The sequence below is a fragment of the Neomonachus schauinslandi genome, chromosome 15 (assembly GCF_002201575.2).
Source record: "Neomonachus schauinslandi chromosome 15, ASM220157v2, whole genome shotgun sequence".
Lineage (NCBI taxonomy): Eukaryota > Metazoa > Chordata > Mammalia > Carnivora > Phocidae > Neomonachus > Neomonachus schauinslandi.
The window spans coordinates 53,146,730-53,169,656 of record NC_058417.1 but is presented as its reverse complement, the minus strand read 5'-3'; the positions used below and the strand labels follow the sequence as shown (position 1 = coordinate 53,169,656).

The 22,927-nt window shown below is 52.5% G+C and overlaps 1 protein-coding gene across 1 annotated transcript; it reads right to left on the bottom strand.

Moving 5' to 3' along the window:
• Window positions 1-415: 415 nt before the first annotated feature.
• Window positions 416-22,159, bottom strand: DNAI2 (dynein axonemal intermediate chain 2). Its single transcript, XM_021678465.1, has 12 exons — window positions 21,972-22,159; window positions 20,118-20,279; window positions 18,932-19,053; window positions 16,056-16,198; window positions 14,996-15,109; window positions 10,846-10,985; window positions 9,658-9,780; window positions 7,203-7,426; window positions 3,756-3,891; window positions 3,123-3,269; window positions 2,098-2,325; window positions 416-1,030 (listed from the first exon to the last, which is right to left on the bottom strand). The coding sequence occupies exons 1-12, from the start codon at window positions 22,152-22,154 to the stop codon at window positions 944-946; spliced, it is 1,809 nt and encodes a 602-aa protein (XP_021534140.1). The 5' UTR covers window positions 22,155-22,159; the 3' UTR covers window positions 416-943.
• Window positions 22,160-22,927: the final 768 nt, after the last annotated feature.

The window sequence follows — 22,927 nt, the reverse complement described above, 5'->3', positions numbered from 1 at the left end:
CAAAGCTGGTTCTGAGGTGCCCTCCTGGCTACGGATGTCTCTGGTAATGGTCGCGGAGTGCTCTGCTGCACCACAGTTCCTGGTGTCCCCAGGGGCCCTGCAGGTGCCCGCTGTGCCGGGCGGAGACGGAGCTGTCTGGACTCCTGTGCCCGCTCTGCCCTGCGCTAGCTCTGTGACCCGGGCCAGTCCCCACATTTCTCCCGGAATCCGACTGTTCCTCTGGAGAGTAAGGACAATCAGAGAACAAACCTTCCAGAGATTCTGCACAAAGAATTAGATAACACGGAAAGCTCTCAGCACAGGATGTACAATAAGCACTCAGTGTTAGCACCATTATTATTAATTTAATTTTGTAAGAATTAAGAGAGCAGAAAGCTTGCAGGCGTACAAGAATAATCAACCTCGTTCGTGCATCTCGGGGTGGGGGTTTGCCCAGAGACATTTTAGAAGCGGACGGACTGTGTCTCCGAGTTGTATGTGGAGGGGAGGGTCAGGATGGGAGGAGAAGCCCCTCTCCCCGCGCACCGGTCTTTCTGAGGCCCCGCCAAGGCTGAGGCAAGTCCAGTTGGAGGCTCTGCAGACTTTGCAGGAAAATGATTGCCCGAAAAGCCCTGGGGAAGCTGAACCCAAGGGAACACGCAGGGCCAGGCTGAATGGCAGGGTGTGCTCGGCTGGCTGAGAGGAGGGGTCCCCAGCTGGGGCATGAGCCCTGCCCCTTCCCTCCCTCCAACAGGTCCCTTGGGACTGGGCTCAGTGAGTCAGTGGGGGCCGGCCCTTTGTGGGGCATCGGGTCGGGTCAGGGACCCTCTGCTCGCCCAGCCCTACCTCTGCTGACACTTTAAGGGGGGGGCTCAGCGCCCACTTGCGAAGCCAGCGCCGTACCAGGAGGTGGGAAACAGAGGCGCAGAGCAAGTGGGTCCACGGCAAGGCCGACCTGACCCTTCTAGGTCGGAGTCTCGGCATGGTCACCTTCTTCCTCCCCTTGGTCTTCTCCTTCCACCTCCTCATCTGTCTCCAGATCCTGATGTTTCTGCAGAAACAGTGCAGAATCATTGACGGGGGGCAGGCCTCCCCTGCACTCTGGGAAGTTAATCCCCTGAGGCCAAAGCAGCCCGCTGGTGGAGGCCTGGGTTGCCAGGTACTCGGGAGACCGCTACCAGCTCCTGGCCTCGAGGATCTAGTTGGTGCTCAGAGCCAGCGGGTGCGGATGGCGGGCACGGCCTAGGGCATCTGACAGACTCGGGTACAAGTCCTACTTCTGTCGCTTTGCTTCCCGGGTGACCTCGGGCTAGCTCCTCCTGAGTCTCTTTGGTCCCCTCACAGGGGACCTGATTCCTCGCAGGGCTGTGACCCGGATTACAAATAATGGGCATAAGGACCCCGCACTGCTTTCTCAGCCCTGAACCCAGAATTTCTGGCCAGCTGCAGAAAACTTAAGAGAAAGGCAGGCACAAGCGAGGTTGTTCTGTGCACCGCTCTGCCTTCTGAGGCCCAGCTTCTCCAAGTGCAGTGTTCGAGCAGAGGGAGGAGCACCTTTGGGGGGATCCCCAGCACCAAGCCTGCTGTCTGCCAGGTGCACTGCGCCACAGAAAGTGGCCATTGTCAGCACTGCCTTCTGGAGGCGGGGAGGGTCCGAAAGCTGGGACTCCAGTCTCGCCTCGGCCATAAGCGGAGGAGGGTCTGTGCCCCCACCTTGCCACACAGACAGTGTGAGAATAAAGCCTCTCATATCCAAGCGCTTCCAAATGCAAAAGAAGCCCCAGTGGAGGGAGATGGAGCGGGGAGAGCTCATGAGATGGAACGAGTTTATCCCCTCCATGGGCCGGCCTGTCTTCCACCAGCCCGTCCGCTCCGTCGGCACCCAGGAACCCACCACCCACTTCTCGAAAGCGGGGCAGTCCCCCTGGACACTTAAGATTCCTCAGGAAGAAGGGAGTCACTCCTCCCACTTGCTGGATGGACAAGTTAAGGTCCACCTGCTGAGGCCACTTGCCCGAGGTCACCCAGGAGGTCAGAGAGCAGGAAGAACCCAGGCCTGGGGCTTCCCCGCCCCCTGACTCCCCCTCCCCACCCGGTGCCCCCTGCTTGGGACCCTACAGGCTTCGGCTTCTTCTTCATGGCTTCCGCCTCCTTCTTCTTCAGCTCCTCAAAGATGATGTCGAAGAACTCCTCCTCGGCCTTGGTGACCAGCTCCTCAAGGTTGAGGGTGGTCTCCTCCTCCCTCTGGTCATCGTCCTTGCCCTCCACCTTGCCCTTCTCCTTCAGCCGCATCTCCCGGTGCCTGGCCTCCAGAATCTTCTCCCGCCGGGTCTCCCGCTCAAATATCTGGGGCACACGGGGACAGGGAGGCTGTGGGAGGAGGGCGGCGGCCGGCGGCCGGCTCCCAGCGTGGGGCCGGGCTGACGTCTCTTTGCTCAATGCAGCCCCAAAGGGGTCTGTTCTCAGCGCTAACGGCAAGAAAGGAGGGCTGGACATTGAGGTCGGGAGGCAGGAGCGGAGCTGCCCATCACCCAGTTCCGAGGGGTTCCCAGAACAGAGACAACAGCCTGAAGAACGCACGTACAGCTGAGCACTGTGGGGCCCTGGGCCCAGGGGCGCACCTGCTTGGGGGCCAGCCCACAATCCCAGCAGAGCCAGGGGGCTGGCCCAGGGCCTCAGCACCAGGCCTTCAGTTCCCTGGTGTGCTCACGGTGCTGGGGAGAGGCAGCAGGGGTCCGCCGGGGGGGCGGGCTGGGGGGTGTAGGGACGGATCTCAGCCTCCCAGCCCCCTTCCCCAGGATCCCCGCCTTCCCTCTGTCTTCTCTAATGGCATCTCTGAGCCTTTGTTTGACAGGGTCTGCTTCAAAGAGATGTCATCTGTGAAGCCAGACAAACTGATCTATCAAACCACTTTGACCGTGACAAGCCCGGGGGGTGAGGTGACTTGCCCAAGGCAGCTGCACCACCGCGTGGGTAAGCCAGGGTGGGTTCAGACACTCCTGACCCCACTTACCTGCTCATTTTGGGGACACCACGCCACCTCCCCAAAAGTCCATGCATTTCCCAGGAGGCAAAAGGGAGGGCCTGACGTTTTTCTCTGGCTAGCATGCTCTGCCCCGGGCCGGGCAGCACTGGACACTTACTGAAGAAGCTGTGTTCTTCTCATTCCTCTGGAGTGTGCACAGCCCATTGGAGACCTCCAGCAGCGTGGTGGTCCCCAGCTGAGAACCGCAGGCGATGAAACACCCGTTGTCCTGCACCCGGAGGCAGAACAGGGCCTCGTCACACACCTGTTGGACCCGGTTGGGGAGGAGAGACTTGTTGACGATCTGGCCCCCGGGGAGGTGGGCACTTCGCCAAACTCTGTGTTCAAACACCCTCGGTGACTCCCCTGACCCACAAAATGAAGGTCACACTCTGAGATTGGCTGTCGACACCCTTTGCCCCCTTCGTTCATCTTCCACCCCCTCAATCCATCCCCCACCCTCCACCCCCTCAGTCCAGCCCCCCCAGGCCATCCTGCTGTGTCCCAAACTCCATGCCCTTCCATGGCCCAAGCCAGCAGGGCTCGGCTCCAGCCGTGCAAATATGACCTTAGCTTAGGCTGGAAGGGTCAGCTGCCAGGAACCCACGCCAGGGCTGCCGGAGGAGTAGGTCTGGCAGGAGGAGAGACCAGGCTTTCTGCTTCTCTTTTCTTTCTAAATTTCCCCCAGGTGATTCTGCTGGGCCACCAGACCCTGAGGGCCAGGATGTGTGGGGAGGGGGATATATATGACCTTCAGGCTGAGGGCAGGGTCACACTGCTTGAACACAAAGTCCCAGATGTCCAGGGTCCCGTCCATTTTGGTGGTGAAGAAAACCGCCGGCCTCACTGGGCTCCAGGCGCCGTCGGTGAGGTAAGCCATGTGGTACCTGTGGGGCACCAGGGGGTTACTGGTCAAGGACCACTGCGGTTGGGATGGACAGAGAAGCCGCTGAGCCACGGCTCTGCTCATCCAGGCCCGCCGGACGCCAGGGTCTCATTGCTGGGCAGGAAGTTCTTTCTTGTGTCTGACTTCTAGCCATGCCAACTTGCTTACCAGCAGTTCACAGTCTGCATTTTATTTTATTATTATTTTTTAAAATTTATTTATTTGACAGAGAGAGACACAGCGAGAGAGGGAACACAAGCAGGGGGAGTGGGAGAGGGAGAAGCAGGCTTCCTGCGGAGCAGGGAGCCTGATGCGGGGCTCGATCCCAGGACTCTGGGATCATGACCCGAGCCAAAGGCAGACGCTTAACTGACTGAGCCACCCAGGCGCCCCACGGTCTGCATTTTAAAGGCTCTGGTCCTGGGGGCCTGGGTGGCTCAGTTGGTTAAGCATCCGACTCTTGATTTCGGCTCAGGTTATGATCTCAGGGTACTGGGATTGAGCCCCATGTTGGACTCTGCGTTCAGCAGGGAGTCTGCTTGTCTCCTGCTCCCTCTGCCCCTCCCCCGGCTTGCACTCGCTCTCAAATAAATAAATAAATAAATCTTAAAAAAAAAAAAAGGCTCTGGTCCTTCTGAGGGGCTGGCCCCTGGTGTTTTCCCACAGCAGGCTCCAGGGAACAGGTGCATGCCGCTGGATCTGGGCCCAGTCTTCCAGCCGTGGGACTCACTAAAAGGAGTCAGAGGAAGTGTGCCCAGAAAAGTTCCTAGTATTGACATTGGAAGAGTGCTATACTTCCTACTTGGTGGGATCTAGATTTTCGAAGATTTCTGCTGTGAGGAATGAAATCAGACCCTTATCTTCCACCATATGAAAATATCAACTCAAAATGAGTTAAAGACTTAAACATAAGACCTGAAATCATAAAATTCCTGGAAAGAAATAGAGGGGAAAAGCTCCTTGACATTGGCTTTGGCAGCCATTTCTTGGATATAACTCCAGAAGCACAAGCAACAGAAGCAAAAATAAACAGTGGGGTATATCAACGTAAAGAGCTTCTGCACAGCAAAGACAAAAAAAATGACAAAGCAACTTATGGAATGGGAGAAAATATTTGCAAATCATATATGCAATAAAGGGTTAATATCCCAAATATATAAGGAACTCATACCAAAAAACTTAATAGAAAAAAACCCAAATAACCCAATTAAAAAATGGGCAATGAGCTTGAAAAGATAATTCTCCAAAGAGGACATACAGATGACTAATGGGTTATTGAAAAGGTGCTCACCATCACTCATTATCAGGGAAATGCAAATCAAAAGCACAGTGAGATTTAAAAAAAGAAAAACAAAACCATACACACAAGGAGACAGCTCCTCACACCTGTTAGAATGGCCATCATCAAAAAAACAAGAAACAGTGTTGGTGAGAAAAGCGAATCCTCGTGCACGGTTGGTGGGAATGCAAACTAGTGCAGCCACTGTGGAAAACAGTATGGACTGCCTCAAAAAATTAAAAATAGAACTACCCTATGATCCAGCAATCCCACTTCTGGATATTTATCCAAAGAAATTAAAATCAGAATCTCAAAGAGATACCTGTACCCCCATGTTCACTGCATCATTACTGACAATAGCCAAGAGATGGAAACAACCTAAACGTCCATCAGCAGGTGAATGAATAAAGGAAATATGGTCTGTAGAGTCAATGGGATATTATTCAGCCTTAAAAAAGGAGATCCTGCCATTTGCAGCAACGTGGATGGACCTGGAGGATGTTAGGCTGAGTGAAATGAGCCAGACCCAGAAAGACTAATACTGCATGATCTCACTTACATGTGGAATCTAAAAAAGTCAAACTCACGGCAGCAGAGAGTAGAACACTGGTTGCCAGGGGCAGGGGGGAGGGGAAAAACAGGAAGGGGATGGTCCAAGGGTACAAACTTTCATTTATGCAAAATAAATAAGTTCTGGAGATCTGGTATGATCTAGTAGGGCCTCTAGCTAACAAAACTGTACCAAATAGTAAAATTTGCCAAGAGGGTAGATCTCATGTGAAGTGTTCTTAACACCCCCCCACACAAGAATAATTATAATAAAGGGGGTAGGAGAGAGGTGATGGGTATGTTTATGGCTTTGATGGCAGTCATGGTTTCACAGGTGTAACTTATCCCCAGACCCATAGAGCTGTATGCATTAAGTATGTACAGCCTTTTCCATGTCAATGACACCTCGATAAAATGGTTGAAAAAAAATATATATATATATGACAAAAGAGTCAGAACCTGGGTAGGTGGTGTGGAGCCCTCTAATTCACCACGGGACCTGGAACAAAGCGCTACCCTCTGGGCCTCCCTCTCTACCCTGTAGAATAGGGAGATTGGACCAGATTTCTGCTCCAAAAGCAAAGACAGGCTGAATCATAAAGCCCCCGGGGAAATCCTTAACATGCCCATTCCTGGGTCAAATGCAAGATCCAATACAGCAGCCCTGGAGACTGGATTAAAAAAAACAAAAACACAACTCCTCCCAGGAGATCCTGATGCACCCAGATTTGGGAACCACTGGAAGAGAAGATGCCCGTTCGGGTCCACAGTGGCTCCAAGACTGCAGGACCTGTGACTGCGTGAGCTGGAAAGGAACCCCAGATCGACACACATGAAGACTGAGGGGGCACCTGTCCCGCCACCTCATGCCTCTGCTCTGGTCTCTTGGCCCTGCCTACATTGCGACATGTCTATGGATGTGGCTCTCCCCGGCTCACCCAGGGGCAGTGGGACCACGCTGAGGGTCTGTCTCACGCACCCCTTGGGCTCTTCTCTGGGCAGACTGGGTGAATCCACAAGCTTCTCTGATCCAACGACAGAGCTCACAGCTCTGTCCCTCTCTGCTCCTATATGTCCATCCTCATAGGAGAGGAGACCCACCAAGCCATCCTGCCGAGGTGCCCGGATTCTTAATCCAAGCTTCCTGGGTTCAAATCCCACCTCAGCTCCTACCAGCTGAGGGACCAGGAGCAAATGGCTTTGCTTCCTCGTGGCCCTGTCCCCCGACACAGACAATGAGGGACAAGAGGCTCAATGCTACCTCCTTGTAGGGCTGTCCTGAGGTCATGAAAATTAACCCAAGCCTGTTATTCTTACCAGCCCAAGCTGTTTGAAGCACATTCCTTCGTGAAGTGGCTAGATTAGGCGGCTCCTAGCACAAGCTCAGTGGGTGTGGAGGGGTGTTCTCTCCATTTTATGGGTGGACACATGGAGGCTCAGGGCACTCCTGGGCTGGCCCCCTCTGTCCCTCCCACCCTCCTTACTTGGTCCACATGATGGACGACTCCCGGCTGTCCTCGGACCAGATGCGGGTGGTCCAGTCACCGACGGTCAGGAAGTTCTTCGGGTAGAACGGATTTCTCTGCAGGGCATAGATGGGGCCATGGTGGCCTGGGAAGGTGCACACGATCTTCTCAGCTGACGTCTTGGCCTTGCGGTTGCAAGAGATGACAATGCCCTGCTCGGTGCCCACCATGAACTTGGTTGGCTGTGGAGGGGGCGACACAGGAGTGGAAGGTGCCATGAAACGTCAGCTCGGGGCTTCACTGTCATGGTGAGCAGCCTTCTGGGGCCAGGGCGGAGGGGTCTGATGGTGCTGGGAGGGCCTTTGGTTTAAGCCTCCGCTCATGCTGTTCCCCAGCCCTTCCTAAGGAGCTGCCCCCGCCTGTCCTGGCTTCATCAGACCCCACCCGCCTCTAGAACCTGCTCAAGGGCCCCATCTTAATGAAGCACTCTTGACTCTTCTAGTCCCTGGAGAGACTCAGCAGCAGCCTCATGATGAACACCTCTTCATATAGCACAATTGTGTCCACTAGACATTTAGCCATAAAGATCCTGAGTGTTTACAGATAAAGTGAATGACTGAAAGAATAAATAGTATAAAGCATGAGTCTAGAAAGCCCCTCACCCAGCCTCCAGCCACTCTCCGCAAAACTGGGCCGTGCTGTACACCCCTGTTCATGGCAGCTTTGTTCACAGCAGCGAAGAGGTAAAAGCAACTCAAGCGTCCCAACCCCAGTGACATTGGAGGGATGCACAAAATGTGCTCTGTACATACAGTGGAATATCATTTGGCTTTAGAAAGGAAAGAAATGGCTTTACAAAAGAAGCACAGGGGCGCCCGGGGGCTCAGTCAGTTAAGTGTCCAACTCTTGATTTCGGCTCAGGTCATGATCTCAGGGTCGTGAGATCGAGTCCCGCATGGGGCTCCGTGCTCAGCGGGGAGTCTGCTTGAGATTCTCTCTCTCTCTCTCTCTCCCTTTGCTTCTTCTTCCACTCACGTGCACATGCGCGCACTCTCTCTCTCAAATAAATAAATAAATAAATAAAATCTTAAAAAAAAAAAAAGAAAGAAAAGAAACAACTGGACTCCAGGTTGGGGGTCAAAGAAAAGTGAAGAGACACAGCTTGAAAGGCCCAGAAGAGTGGGTGAGTGACGAAGTAAACCGCAGGGCTCCTGCAAGCTAGTAACAGGCAGAAATACCCAGATCCGGAGGGCCCGCCATGCCTCCAGCCTCCTCCAGCCTCAGACTTCTTGGTGGGGTTGGCCTGGCGAGCCTGGGCCTGGAGTCGGAGTCCTGGGTGTGAGCCCCGGTCGCCCCGTGTTCTAGAGAGCACGACTTACCACACTAAGGTTCATCTGTTTAGCTGGAAAGTAGGGATAATAACATCACCTCACAAGATGGTCGTGTGTGATTATGCAAGCTCATCACGCAAGACAGTTACTAGTGTCCAGCACACAGCCTGCGCTCAGTCACGGGTGTGGGAGAGCCGGGGACTAGTGGCTGCACGGTGACCACATCCAGCACCTGCCCTAGTCGTCTCTGATTTCAGGACAGAATGCTTCTCTGCGTCCTCTCCACCCTGACTACCACGCCCAGGGGTGAGGGCCAGTTCGATTGTCTTCCACCTCACGTCACCAGCATTGGTTCCCCAGCCTTCAGTGAGGACTCCCGCACAGGGGTGAGGCCAGGGCACCTCCACCTCCCAAGGGCCCGGGAATGATGTCACATGACCTGAAAGCAAACAAGGGATAATTCCCCAGGGAGGGGTGGGGGGGGTGGCGGGGAGAGGAGTCAGGCCTGGGCTTCAGCGAGACATAAACCAGGAACCAGCCCAAGGCAAGAGTCATCTGGGAAAGTTGTCTTCTTGCTTTGGAGGGAGGGTGTCTTCATTTGCTGCTTCTAGAAGCTTCCGTCCTCTGACACATTCACATTACTGCTCAGCTTTGATATTTCTTTACTGTTCCTTCCCGTCGCTAAATGCTCTGACTGTGCCTGTGCTCTGGGTTTTCCAAGGAGCCTCCTCTGACCTCATTTTCTTCTCCAACATCTCTTCCTGCCCTTCAGAAAGTGAAGCGACCCACACGAGGCAGGGACAGAGCCTGTCCTCTCCATGTTGGTCCTGGGCAGGGCTCTTCCCACAGAATGGGGCCTTTCCGGAATCCTGTCCTCTGCAAAAGCTTGCCTTCCGCTCAGCGCAGCCACTAGCCAAGCGGTGACTGTGGGAAGGAGATGGTGCGGCTTCTTTCTGCAAGCAGCTCTGCTGCCCCCTGCTGGAGAGTCCTTGGAAACACCACACACGTCCAGGAGGACCGCAGTGGGGCTGGCCCTCCACCAGGAGCTGCCTGGTGCACTCTGTAGTCCTGGCCTGCCCTGCCCTCGGCTCTGGCTGCCCCAGCGATGGAAAGCTGGCAAAGGGAGAGCTGGGGACACTCACCAAAGTAGACTCGAACTCCAAGGAGATGGCCCCCAAGGCGCTCTCCAACTGCTCCTTTCTGGTAATGTCCAGGATCACCACCTCGGTGGGTTCGCTCATCTTTCGGATATCCCACCACATGACCTGATGGTAGGACGGGGCAACTGTGAGACTGGAGGTCCTTCGATTCTCCTGGCTTTTGCCTTCCTTACCCCCACCACCCTCCTGGGGCCAATCACTGGAGCCAAAGGGGTGGGTGTTAGAGGTGCCCAGTGACCTGCACGACAAACACACTTTGGAGAACCACTGCTCTGGCCCACAGTCTCAAACCTGGCCGATCACTAGGGTTATGGGCAAGCTTCATAAAATCCAGATGCTGGGGCCTCGCTCCAGGCCTACTGCATCAAAATCGCCAAATGTGGGCTCTGGAATCTGAACTCTTAAAGCCTCCCCACAATATGGCAATATATAGCAATGTTGTATATGCCCCATATGCTTTGATCCAGAAATCCCACCGTATGGTATAGATGTGCCTTCACACGTGTGCAAAAACCCATATACAAATACACTGCTTGCAACATTATTCTTAGAATGACAACATATTGAGATCCATTTAAATAAATTATGGCTTACCCAATGCAGTTCTTTTTTTTTTTTTTTAAGTAGGCTCCATGCCCAGTGTGGAGCCCCACGCGGGGCTCAAACTCATGACCCTGAGATCAAGACCTGAACTGAGATCAAGAGTCGGACGCTTAAGCGACTGAGCCACCCAGGCGCCCCCCTAATGCAGTTCTTGACAGGCACAGGGCAGTGTTTTATGAAATATGAAACCATCTTCAAGATATACTAAATGAAAATATCAAGTGCAGATATTTACCTAGGTGTAAGGTGTGCAGAAAGGGAGTGAAGAAGACGGATGTATTTGCTCCTGTATACGGAGACTATCCCTGAAGGTAGCCGTAAGAAGCTGATGCAGGTGGGCGCCTATGGGGAGGGGGGCTGGGAGGCTTGTGGGCAGATGTGGGAGGAAGGTGTTTCCCTGTCTGCCTTTGTGTACCTTTTGGATTTTGTTCCATGTGCACGTATTACCTACTCCTCAATTTTAAAATAAAATGCAAAAAGGAAACGTCCTCCCGGGGATTCTGAAGGGGAACCAGGGAAGTGTCACTGTTCCCCACAACTCTGCCCTCCACAGTGGCTGGCCGGTACCTGCCCGTCTGTGGATGCCGAGAAGCACTCAGTGCCCGTCTTCGATTGCAGCCAGATGGAACCATACACAGGGTCTCGATGGCTGAACTCAATGGTGGACACCTCCGCCACCAGGCTGCCCTTGCGGGTGTCCCAACAGGCTAGCGGGGGGGGAAATAAGGGAAAGGTGAATGGAAGTCCAGGCTCCCTTCCCTGGTGCAGGGAGCAGGCGACGGAGGGATGCTGCTTCTCTTGGTTTGGCAGGTGTGTGGTTTTTTAGAATCAGGGCTCGTTCGCAACCTGCCTGAGTTTCCTACCGACCCCTGAAGTTCCCACACAATCTCTGTGGGAAGACTCCCAGAGTGCAAGCTTCACTCATTTCTGTTGAGCCCCTACCATGTGTTGAGCACTACACTAGACCCTTGGGACGCCTCTGGGAATAAGAGCGTCCCTGTCCCTGAGAGGCAGGAAGGGGGACGGGCAAGCAGAGCTCGTGCTGGGATTGCTCTGGTGAGGGACACGTGGGGGTGGTCAGGGCAAGCTTCCTGGAAGGAGTGAGAAGGAGCACGGACTGAAGATGAGCCTAGGTTGGGGGTGGTGGGCCAGCCAGAGAGAAGAGTGTCTCTACCCCAGAGAAAGGCTCCTGAAAGTAAGAACACTGAGGCAAATCTCTCCTGCTACATAAACTCCTTCCCTTTTATCCTCTGCACCTTGGCTGTCCCCACTGGGAGATGGGAATGCAGCTCACAGACCCTTTACTCACACTCATTACTGGGGCCTCAGCTCTGCTGCTTTACCAAGAAAGCCTCAAAACTTCTCTAGTTCCTGTCTTGACAGATTTCGTTCTCACTTTGCCACGAGTGTGCAGCAAGGACCCACTCTCTTACACAGAGCTATTTCTAGGAAAGCAACAAAAAACATGATCCATGTTTTGATTTCAGGAATCGAAGTCCAAAGCATTTGCCCCTGGGCTGGCCTGGCCCAGATATGGGCTTTCTTAGCTAAGCTTGCTCTGCCTGGGCAGAGCAGCGCTCGGGAGGGGGGCTCCCCCAGCAGCCGAGCCCCAGAGCTGCTCTCATCTAGCGTGAAAAGCCCTGAAAGGGGTTATGAATAATGAGCAAGGCAAGACTCCTGAATAAATCATGCACAGTGGCTCCGCTCATCTTCTAGAGCCCTGGCACCAGGTAATTTGGCAGGAGACTTGTGGGAACCCGTGTCTGTTCCCGGGGAGGAGGCGGCAGGTCTGAGAAAGAGGCTCAGAGGCCTCAGAAGAGTGTCTAAGAAGTTTCCCTGCCATCCGGCTCCTACTCTGGGAGGAAGAAGGGGAAGGAAGAGAACATGTGAAGGTAGGAGGGTAGGGGGCCCTTTTCAAGCCCAAGGTCAAGTCAGGCCTGGGGTGCAGCCACGGAGGCTGAGTGTCTGCTGCCTGGGGGCCAGAGGTGGAGGGCGGGCAGGTGAGCAGGGCCCATGTGGGCAGCTTCCTTCCAGGCTCTCCAGGGATCCAAAAACCAGTTTTCTAGGTGTTCCATCAGCAAAATCAGCAGACTAAGGACCTCTGAAAATCTCCTCCATAAAAGCAATGAGAAAACCAGCAACAATCGTCAGTCAACTTTTTCAGAACAAATTAGCCAAAATCTTGCCATCATCCAGAGAGTGTTTAGGAGAAAGCTGAATGTTAGTAAGGACAGTGAGTTTTGTGGCTTTTTTAACTTGCCTTAGTTAAGACCCCACACTCTCCAAGTCCCACGGCAGCCTCAAAAAAAAAAAAATAATAATAACATTTTATCTTCCTGGTGAAAACCTGCAGCCTGGCAGCCACAGGAGGGGTAATGTGGCCGGAGCTCATTCAGAGTCTCCTGTCCAAAGAACGGGTGACTATCCGACCTGTTTGATGGTTCCCCTGCAAGTTGTCTGTATTCCACCTGACTTGGAGCTTGCTGAGTGAAAAAAAAGTCTTATTATGGAGGCAACTCTTGAAAATGATGATAATTATAGGCAACTGATTAACTGTGCAGCTTCCTGAAGTGGTGGGTAACAGGTGGGCAAATAGCAAACTAACCACAAAGCTTAAAAGGCAAACCTGGAGAACAAGATGTCCATCAGGGCTTTGAAAAGCTCCGACATATTCCACCTGCCTGGGTGGGGCTGTGTGCGTGCCCAGAGCCATGCACACGCTCAGGAAAGAATAGAGGAGGTCCTAAGCCCCTGCCTCTGGCTGACCCCGAGGCTCTGCACAGAGGCTCAGGTGGGGCTGACAGCTGCCTGGCTGAGTGTTGCAGGCATGCTCAAACAGGCACCCATGGGTTCTCAGCAAAGACTGGTTGGCTGCAGGTGCTTAAGGAAATCCCTGTCCAGCCACTAAGCGAACCAAGCAGAGACCGTGGCGGCCACACACGATAGGGTACAGACTTCACAGAATTGGTTCAGGAAATTCACTGAAGAAATGAACCACTCCAACAAATAGCAACGAAAACAAACCCTGTGCAAGTATAAGCATCTGATTTCCAAAGCTGTCACTTTATATTATGTAAAGAGAGCAATTTCCAACAAAAAAAAGTTACAAGATACACAAAGAAATGAGAAAATACGGCCTATACACAGGCTAAAAGGCAATAAACAGAGACTGACCCCAAGGAAGCCCAGCTGTTGGACTTACTGGACAAAGACTTTACGTCACTGATTTTAAAGATGTTCAAAGAACTACAGGAAACCATATCTAAAGAAGTAAAGTATGAGAGTGATACCTTGTTAAATAAAAAATATCAATAAGGAGACAGGAATTATTATTATTATTATTATCAGAGAGAGAGAGCATGAGCAGGGGAGGGGCAGAGGGAGAGAGAGAATCCAAGAAGACTCCACGCTCAGCATGGAGCCTAATGTGGGGCTCAATCCCACGACCCTGAGATCATGACCTGAGCTGAAATCAAGAGTTGGACACTTCATGACTGAGCCACCCAGGCGCCGCAAGAGACAGGAATTATTTTTAAAAGGAAGAACAAAATAGAAATTCTGGAGTTGAAAAATATGTTCACTGAAATGAAAATTCAGTTCAGGGCAACGGACTTGAGCAGGCAGAAGACCCCCTGAGCTGGAGGTAGGTCATCGAGATGATCTGTCTGAGAAACAGAAAGAGAGGGGAATGGAACTACCAAAACTGATTCAAGAAGACATAGAAAGTATGAAGCAATCTAGAACAAATAAAGAGGTTGCATTAGAGGGGCACTTGGGTGGCTCAGTCGACTTAGCCTCCGACTCTTGATTTTGGCTCAGGTCATGACCTCAGGGTCGTGAGATCAAGCCCTGGGTTGGCCCTGTGCTCGGTGCAGAGTCTCCTTGAGATTCTCTCTCTCCCTCTCCCTCTGCCCCTGTCCCAGCTCGTGCTCTCTAAATAAATAAATTTTTTTAAAAAAGAGGTAGCATTAGCAATTTTTAACTTCCAATAGGGAAGGACCAGATGGCCTCCCTGGTGAATTCTACTGAACATTTAAAGAATTAGTACCAAATGCTCCCGATCATCAGAGGAGGCGGGAACACGTCCCCACTCATTGTGCATGGCAGGAATCGCTCACATCCATCTCTGTACAGGAGTCTCCACCTGCCTCTCCGGAGACGGAGCTCCTCACGGGTCTCATTATCCCTTTGCCCCCAGGTACTCTATCCCAGCTGGAGGCAGGTGGGCAGTAAATGCTCCTTGACTTTATGCTTGACCTATAATTTTCTTTTTTTTTTTTTTAAAGATTTTATTTATTTATTTATTTGAGAGAGAGAATGAGATAGAGAGAGCATGAGAGCGGGGAGGGCCAGAGGGAGAAGCAGACTCCCTGCCGAGCAGGGAGCCCGATGCGGGACTCGATCCTGGGACTCCAGGATCATGACCTGAGCTGAAGGCAGTCGCTTAACCAACTGAGCCACCCAGGCGCCCTTGACCTATAATTTTCTTAAAACTTTTTATTCTGAACTGGTTTCAGACTGACTTGAACTCTTACAACTGGAGACGCAGCTGAGCTATCAGCAAAATCCTACTTGCCCGGATGTCTGGAGTTCATCCGCTGTGGGAAGTCCCCACCTCCCTTTGTGCCCCGCGGGAGGCCCCGGGCAGGCATGTGGGCCTGGTGGACAGCGGCGGGGGCTGGGCGGGCTCCCGCTGAAGCCCCGGTCCCCTGCTTACCAAGCTGCCCATTGTAGCAGCCTCCCAGAAGCACGTGGGAATCTTTGGGGTTGTACTCCAAGGTGACAAGAGAAGAAGATGGCTTCAGGACAATTTCAGGCCTGTTGGGGTTTTCTATAAAACAAACAAACAAAAAATGGTCCCACTGGGCCTAGAAAGCAAAGGACAGGGTCAAACAGTTTAACCCTTCTAGAGGTAGGCGGTGGGAAGTGGCGGGCGTTGGGGGTCGGGGGAAGCCTGGAAGCCCCTCCTGTCTTTCTCCAGGCTGCAACCTCTAGGCCTTGGTGACCAGAATCTGGCACTCTTTACCCTAGGGGCTCTTCTAGTGGTTTTATTTCTGGTAATCAGGAATGTGTGTGTGTGTGTGCGTCCATTTTTCGGGTTTGGTAGGAAACCAGGTTAGACCACAAGGTTTTTACATAAAGCCAACTCTCCCTGACTTCCCCAAGTCAGTTTCTTTGTCTGTATAGGGGGGCTAATGATGGAGTCCACCCCCCAGGGTTGCTGTAAGCATTTGTTGGGCTGCTCAAGAGCATCATGTGCTCAGTTCTGAGCTTGGCACATACACCTACTCGTAATGACTAATGTTTATTTTCCCACTGGTGACAGTGAAGGGACATCTGACAGCATGCAGCCCCATCGCCGGCTCCCTGCCAGGCTCTCGCTCTTAGAGTGAGTGCTTCTGTCAACAAGGGTGTGTGCTCCCAAGTGGACACACTGCCCCTCCGGGCCATGGGTGAAGGACAAATGCCAGGAAAGTTGGGACAGCGGTGAGTCTGTCTGAACTGGGATTTGGTGGGGTCTGGTCTTGAATGCCCTGATCAAGGATCTGGAAATGAAGGGAATTTCCTGCTTCTGATATGGTTCCCATTTGGCTGTGCTTGAACCCAGACAGGGAAGGGATGAGCGGCTTCCTGGGGTCCTTGGTCCCTCCCTATGAGGGACCAGCCCTGTGAGAATCCCCCCCCGCCTGTGGCTTCTACCTTCCACTCCTGTGCTCTGCAAGCCTCTCCCCTGCCCCCTCAGCTTTCCCGGCCACCCGGACCGCTCTGCTCCTCACCCAGGTCCCAGATGTACGATTCGTGGCTCATGCCCTCAGGCGCCCGTTGAAAATTCAAGCAAGAATATGCCACCGCCAACTTTCTGTTGCCATCAGGGTGCCAGGAGAGGTGTGTGGCTGACCGCTTGATCTCCTGGGGATCCCTTCACCGGAGAGCAAGAGGGCAGAAGACTGGAATGGAGTGGAAGTCTCCCCACACCTCTTCACCCCTGATTTACTCAATTATTTCTTTATGAAAACTTTCTTTTCTTTCTTTTTAGAGAGAGAGAGAGAGAGCAGGGGACGGGGGAGAGGGAGAGAGAGAGAATCCTAAGCAGGCTCCATGCTCAGTGCAGAGCCCGACACGGGGCTTGATCTCGCAACCCTGAGATCACGACCTGAGCTAAAACCAAGAGTCGGATGCTCAATCATCTGAGCCACCCAGACACCCCACAGAGAAATTTATTTTAAGAACAAAGTTTAGAGGACTCCCTTAGTCAAAAATCCACTCTAGCCAGCCATAAACAGAAGGCAATGATAAACACTAAACCCATGGAAATAAAAAATATTAAATTCCAGTCCGATATTTTCATTTGCTGAAAGTTTTGAGCCTGAGGCCTGATTTCCCATTGCTATTGAAATTAAAGGGAAAGTGGAGAATTCCAGAAATCCTGCTCCTTGGCATTTGCCCAAAAGAATTGCAAACTCTTGTCCGCACAACATATTGCACATGAATGTTCCCAGCAGCTTTGTTCATAATCGCCCAGACTTGGAACCAACCAAGACATCCTTCAGCAGGTGAATGGATAAATAAGCTGGGGTCCATCCAGACATGGGAATATTATTCAGCATTAAAAAAAAATGAGCTATTGAGCCACGGAAAGACAGGGTGGAAACGCAACGCACATCATTAAGCGAAGGAAACCGGTCTGTAAAAGGCCACATACTGTATGATTCCAACTATGTGACATTCTGGAAAAGGCAAAAGCATGGAGACAGTAAAGAGATCAAGCGTTGGCCGAGGGTCTGGGGGTAGGGAGGGATGAAAAGGTGGAGCACGGGACTTTGAGGGCAGTGAAACTATTCTGTATGATACATTTGTCAAAACCCACGGAGTGTACAACACACGGAGTGAGCCCCAATGTAAACTGTGGATTTGGGAGTGCCACAGGCTGACCGTTGTGCCCCCAGATTCATATGTTGAAATCTCATCTCCAATGTGATGGTATTAGGGGGTGGCGGTGGGAGGTGATTCGGTCCTGAGCCATTCAGAATGGGATTAGCGCCTGATAGAGGGCTCCAGAGAGCTCCCTCACCCCTTCGGCTTTGTGAGTTCACAGTGAGAAAATGGACGCCTGTGAACCAGAAAGTGGGTCTTCACTGGACGCAGAACCCAACCACCCTGAGCTGGGACCTCTGGCCTCCAGAATGGTGAGAAAGAAACTTCTGTTGTCTATAAGCCTCCCAGGTTATGGTGCAGTATCAGAACGCTGGCTCACGACGGTATGACAAAGTCCCCACCCGGGCCGGGGTGTTGATGGTGGGGAGGCTGTGGGGGTGTGGGGTGGAGGGGGCGTGTGGGAACTCTCTGTACTTTCTAATCAGTTTCGCTGTGGGCCTCAAACTGCTCTGAAAAATAAACTCTTAATTAAAAAAAAAAAAAAAAGAGAGGAAGGGGAATGAGCAAGAAGTAGAAAAGGCCCAAACTGAGACTTTGTCCTTGAAGTAATCAGAAGGAATGCAGGAAAGTGGGAAGCCACGTAACTTTCTCACCCCCGATTCTTCCACTTCACTCCTCCCCTGGGAGCACTGTTAGAGTGAGAAGAGTGCAGGCTGGGATCCAGAAGACCAGAGTCCCATCCTTGATTGGGTCGCCCACCCACTGTGTGTCCTGAGCACCATCCCCTGCCTGGGGTCAGTCCCCTCATCTGTCAAACGCAGAGGTTGGACAGGATGATGTCCAACCCATCATCCTGCTAAGGTATCCCTACGGAAGATCAGACCTCAGCAGGGAGGGCAGCCCCCCCACCCCGCCCTGGCCCCTTCTCCTCGAAGCCCTTGGTCCTGCTCTGCACACCGTGACTCAGCCCTGGATCACAAAAGGGTCCTTCCTGGTTGTGCTGGGACGCGGTCACGTACTTCCCAGGACCCTCAGTGGGTCATGGTAGCCCAATGAATCCCCCAGGGTTGGCATTTGAGGCTAACCACTTCCAAAATCATAGGTACATATATATATTATTTTTAAACAAAAAATAGTGCTACCCTACATACTGTTCTGCACCTTGTTTGGTTTCACAAAGTAAATCTTGTCCCAGAAGGGGCTGTCTCCTCCTTCATTCTGACAGCTGCGTGGTATTCCACTGTGTGGGCCTACCAGAATTGCTAAAAGCAGTCCCCTACGGATGGATTCATCTTGCTTCCGGTCTTTGGCTAGCCCATGCCCTGCTGCAGTGAATGTCCACACACACAGTGATTCCACACACACATGTATCTATGGGAGAAAGTCCTGTTGTCAAACTCTGTCCTTGGAGGTTATTACCAGGTACACTCCCGTGAGTGTGGATGGGGGTCCTGTTTGCCCACAGTGCTGCTGGGTCACGGATGTCCCGTACTTTGTACTCATTCTGCCCTGCATGAATCGACCCGGCTTGCACACAGCTTCGCAAATTCCCTTAGTCTTTCCCTTGAGTCTGTCCTCCTCTTCCATCAACCAGACCACCCCCAAGGTAAGGACCAGTTGGCTGCTGGGTGTTCTATTGCTCTGCTCCTTACCAAGTTTGGAGCACAGAGGACTTTGTACCCACGGCATGGGGTGATCAGCAAGGAGTGACCTTTGGAAGCACACACCCAGAGGGGTGACAAAGATCGGCCAGACACGTGCCTAGCTAGAGAGGTACCTGAAAACATTGATGGTTTTAGCTGAAGGGGCCTCCTCTGTCACCTCCACCGCATCCTCGTCATCAAAATACTCCTCGTAGATGTCAATGGCATTATTCTGCTTGATGCAGTGCTCCATGATCTGAGGGGGACACATCGGGAGTTCTTAGGGAGGTCCCTGCAGCCTGACCAGGACTGAGATGGAGGCTGGTAGGGACAAGACATATCCAGTGGTCTCTCCCATCCTTCCAGCCCATGCATTCTCCATGGGGGCACCTTCACCTCCAAGGGGGTGAAAATTGGTTTTGGGGGGTAAAATAATATTACTTTTTATGTATAAAGCACATATATATATATATAAATATATAAATATTCCTTTTTATGTATAAAGCACATATATATATATATAAATATATATATATATATATATATATAAATGTCATGGGGAAGGCAATTAGGAAAAAATGTCTAAAAAGGCTCATTGAGGGACAACAATGAAAAAAAAGGTGAAGAAACACTGCTCCAGTCAAACAGAACTAGTAATCACTCCATATATAGCACCCATCTTCTGGTCCTGCCACCCAGAGGGCCCTCCCCATTTTTCCAGATGTCCAACAAGGAAAAGCCCAAGCTCAAGGGCTTCCTTTTCCAGGAAACCTTCCCTGATCCCCTCAACAGGAAATCAAGTCTCCCTCTTTATGGAGCAAAATAGCAAGTCATCCCTCCTCTTACAGCATGTCTTTCTACATTATACGGAGTTATCTCTGTATTTGTCTTTGACCTCCAGTGGACTATAAACTCTTTGGGGCAGGATGTAGGTGAATTTTTGCAATTTTTTTTTGCAATTCATTTTTGCAATCTCTGCTGTGCCTGGCAGAGGCTCGAAGCTCAGTCCAAATGTGCTGAATGAATGAATGATCCCTACTGGCAGGTGGTTGCTGGGAGGGTTCTTTGGGGTCCTCTTTGCTCAAGGGGAGCACTTGTCAGAGTCCTCCTAAAGCCTGCCTAGCACTTGTACCCTCCCATCTTCCCCTATGGTCTGCTGTTATGGACTGGGTCTGCCTGCTCCCAGATAGAAGGTTCCTGAAGGTAGTCAGTGCTCTTGCCCCAAGTAGCCACAGAAGCCGAGCACAGGGCCAGGCACACCCAGGGCTTCACGTGCAGGCAGGGAGCCCGAGTGATGGCTGGGGCTGAACGAAGCCTCACCGAGCCAAGCTGCATGATGGCGTTGACGTAGTTCTCATCCTTCTCCACCTTCTTCCGGAACCGGATCGTCTGCTCCAGCTCCAGGGGGTTCACATCCTTGGGCCAGCCGCCCTCAACATGGTTAATCCCCCGGGTCTCCATCTCAAACCGCTCCGTGTTGGCCTGAACAAAGAGCCGCGGGTGAGAACATGCCTGCCCCAGGTGTAAACATGAGGACATTTCCGCCAAGCAGGATCGCGGGCCCCCTGCCCCTCCGGGGCCCCGAACACACAGGGATGGACCGATGAGGTGCTTCTGGCCAAAGCCATAATTCTGTCAGGTTCCAGCAAGGAACTTTCTGGTCCTCAGATGGTCACTGGTAGCCACGGAAGTGCTGCCTTACAGAGCTAGCCGCTTTGTGGCCGATGCCACTGGCCGTGGGAAATCCAATTTTGACTCTACGTAAACCCTAATGACCAGAGGAGTCCACCCATCTGTTCTGTGCGGTCCCAAAGGAAAAGAAGCAAATGAGCCTGCTCTGCCTTACCATTAACAATGTCACGGGTATTGAAACAGGGAAATGCGGGCGCCTGGGTGGCTCAGATGGTTAAGCGTCTGCCTTCGGCTCAGGTCATGATCCCAGGGTCCTGGGATCGAGCCCCACATCGGGCTCCTGGCTCAGCAGGGATCCTGCTTCTCCCTCTCCCTCTGCCTCTCTCCCTTCTCATGCTCTCTCTATCTCTCTGTATCTCTGTGTCTCAAATGAATAAATAAAATCTTAAAAAAAAAAAAAAGAAACAGGGAAATGATGTAAAGGTGGGGATTGCTCTGCCCGTTCTCTGTGGCAGGGAGGATGGTAGATACAGATGTAGTTTATCCCTTAAACTTGTCGCTTTGCCTCCTTTCTATTCCCACCGCCATTTTAAAAATTGTGGTAAAATACATATAAAATGTACTATTTTAGCCATTTAAAAGTGTACAATTCTGCGGCATTAAGGACCTCCCTGATGTTGTGCCACCATTGCCTCCATCTAGTTCTAGAACTTTCTCATCACCCCAAATGGAGACCCCAAACCCAGTAAGCAGTCACTCCCTTTCTTTCCTTTCTAAGCCAGGGCTCACAAAAGCAACAAGTCTTCACGGGCTGGAGACCCTAAGGCCATCCTGTTTAGTTGGCTACTCCGAGGACAGCATCACCCCGGTCCCTGTGACAGCAATCAGCTCTGGGAGAGCAAGGAACTCAGTGCGTTTGAACCGTGAGTTACTGGAACCACCCACGAAGTGTTTTTGGCCAAACAAGTGTGATTTTCACCGGGTTGATTTGGGACATGACCAAGTGGCTTCTCTCCTTCAAGCTAGTTTTCTCTCAGCGGCGCTTGCCGTAATCGAGGCGGCTCACCCACCCGCTTTAGACAGGCAGGGAGCTCGAACTGCAACATGACGCTCCGCTCTCCTATCATGGAGGCCCCTTTGACCAGAACTTTCCGTGGCACCCTTTCCTTTTCACAAGCGGGACAGGTGCCTGTAGATCCGAATCCCCACTCTCTCAGTTTACCTCTCCCAGCTGCACCACATGCCTCAGACGACTCTAGTTAAAGAGTCTTAGGGGGTAAGACCAGAGCCCACGGGAGAGTGAGCCACCTGAGTCACATTCACCTGGCCTGGGGAATGGCTGGCTCGGGGTCTTTTCCTGCCCCTGGGCACCGTGGTGGGTCATGGGGTCATTCTGCCCTCATACTTCCAGCATCTGCACTGGGCCACTCTAACTGGCTACCAGTCACCCAGATGGAGTCACCCTGTCCTCCTTACCACCCTGGCTGGCCACCCTGCCCAACTACAGCTCCACCGGCCCAGTGCCCCAGGGCAGGGCCCCACCTCGTGTTCTGACATGCTAGTGGAGCACTGGATGCCCGTGTCCACCGGGTTCCGCTCCACAAACTGCTCGGCCAGCTCGGGGTTGGGCGGGATGTCGATGTTCAGCTCCGCCTGGCGGTCGGAGAAGTTGCATTGCTTCCCGAACTCGCTTCGCTTCTTGACGTACACATACACGATCTCCATGGTCCCGGCAGCTGCAGGGGGACAGAGGGAGGGTGTGCAGTAAGGGGCCCCACCTGGCTGCTTCCCTGTCCCCACGGGCCTCCCCAGGGTTGGTTCCAGATTCCCAGTCTGGTGGAGGGGACGGGTCCTAGGGGATTTGTTCAGAAGCCACATCTGCATTAAAAAAAAAATCATTTATTGAGTAATGACTACGTGCATTATCTGGTTCCGTTCTTGCATTTGCCCTCTGAGGTGGACAATAGCATCACCATTCTACTTTGGAGGAATCTCATACTTAGAGATGCTCTGAGTCCCCTGCCCAGGACCACATGGCTAATAAGGGGTCCAGCCACTCTGCCTGACTCCACGGCTCTTACTCACTAAATGATAGTGTTTACTGAGCTAATATGGTTATTGGGGGGCAGGAAGAAATATTGAGGCGATTATGTTGGACTAAATCCCCTGCCACACACTGGACCTGGTCATACAGCACACGGATTTGAGAGCCCCAGGCCCCTCTGGAAACTCCCACCCAACCACCTGATTGTCCACAACTCCCTTCCCAGAGTTCTAGGTTACTGGACTCTACGCTCCGCCACGCCCGGGGGCCCCACTGGAGCCTCTTCCCTCTACATCACTCCAACCACGACGGGGCTGGGAGTCCTCCGGAGAAGGGGAGAGAGCCAGCCCACTTCCCAACAGGCAGAATAGTTGAGCCTTTGAAAGACTGGTCACAAAGGGTGCAGTGGGGAATTGGAAAGCAGGCTGGGCTGGGCGCTGACCTCAAGGTCTGG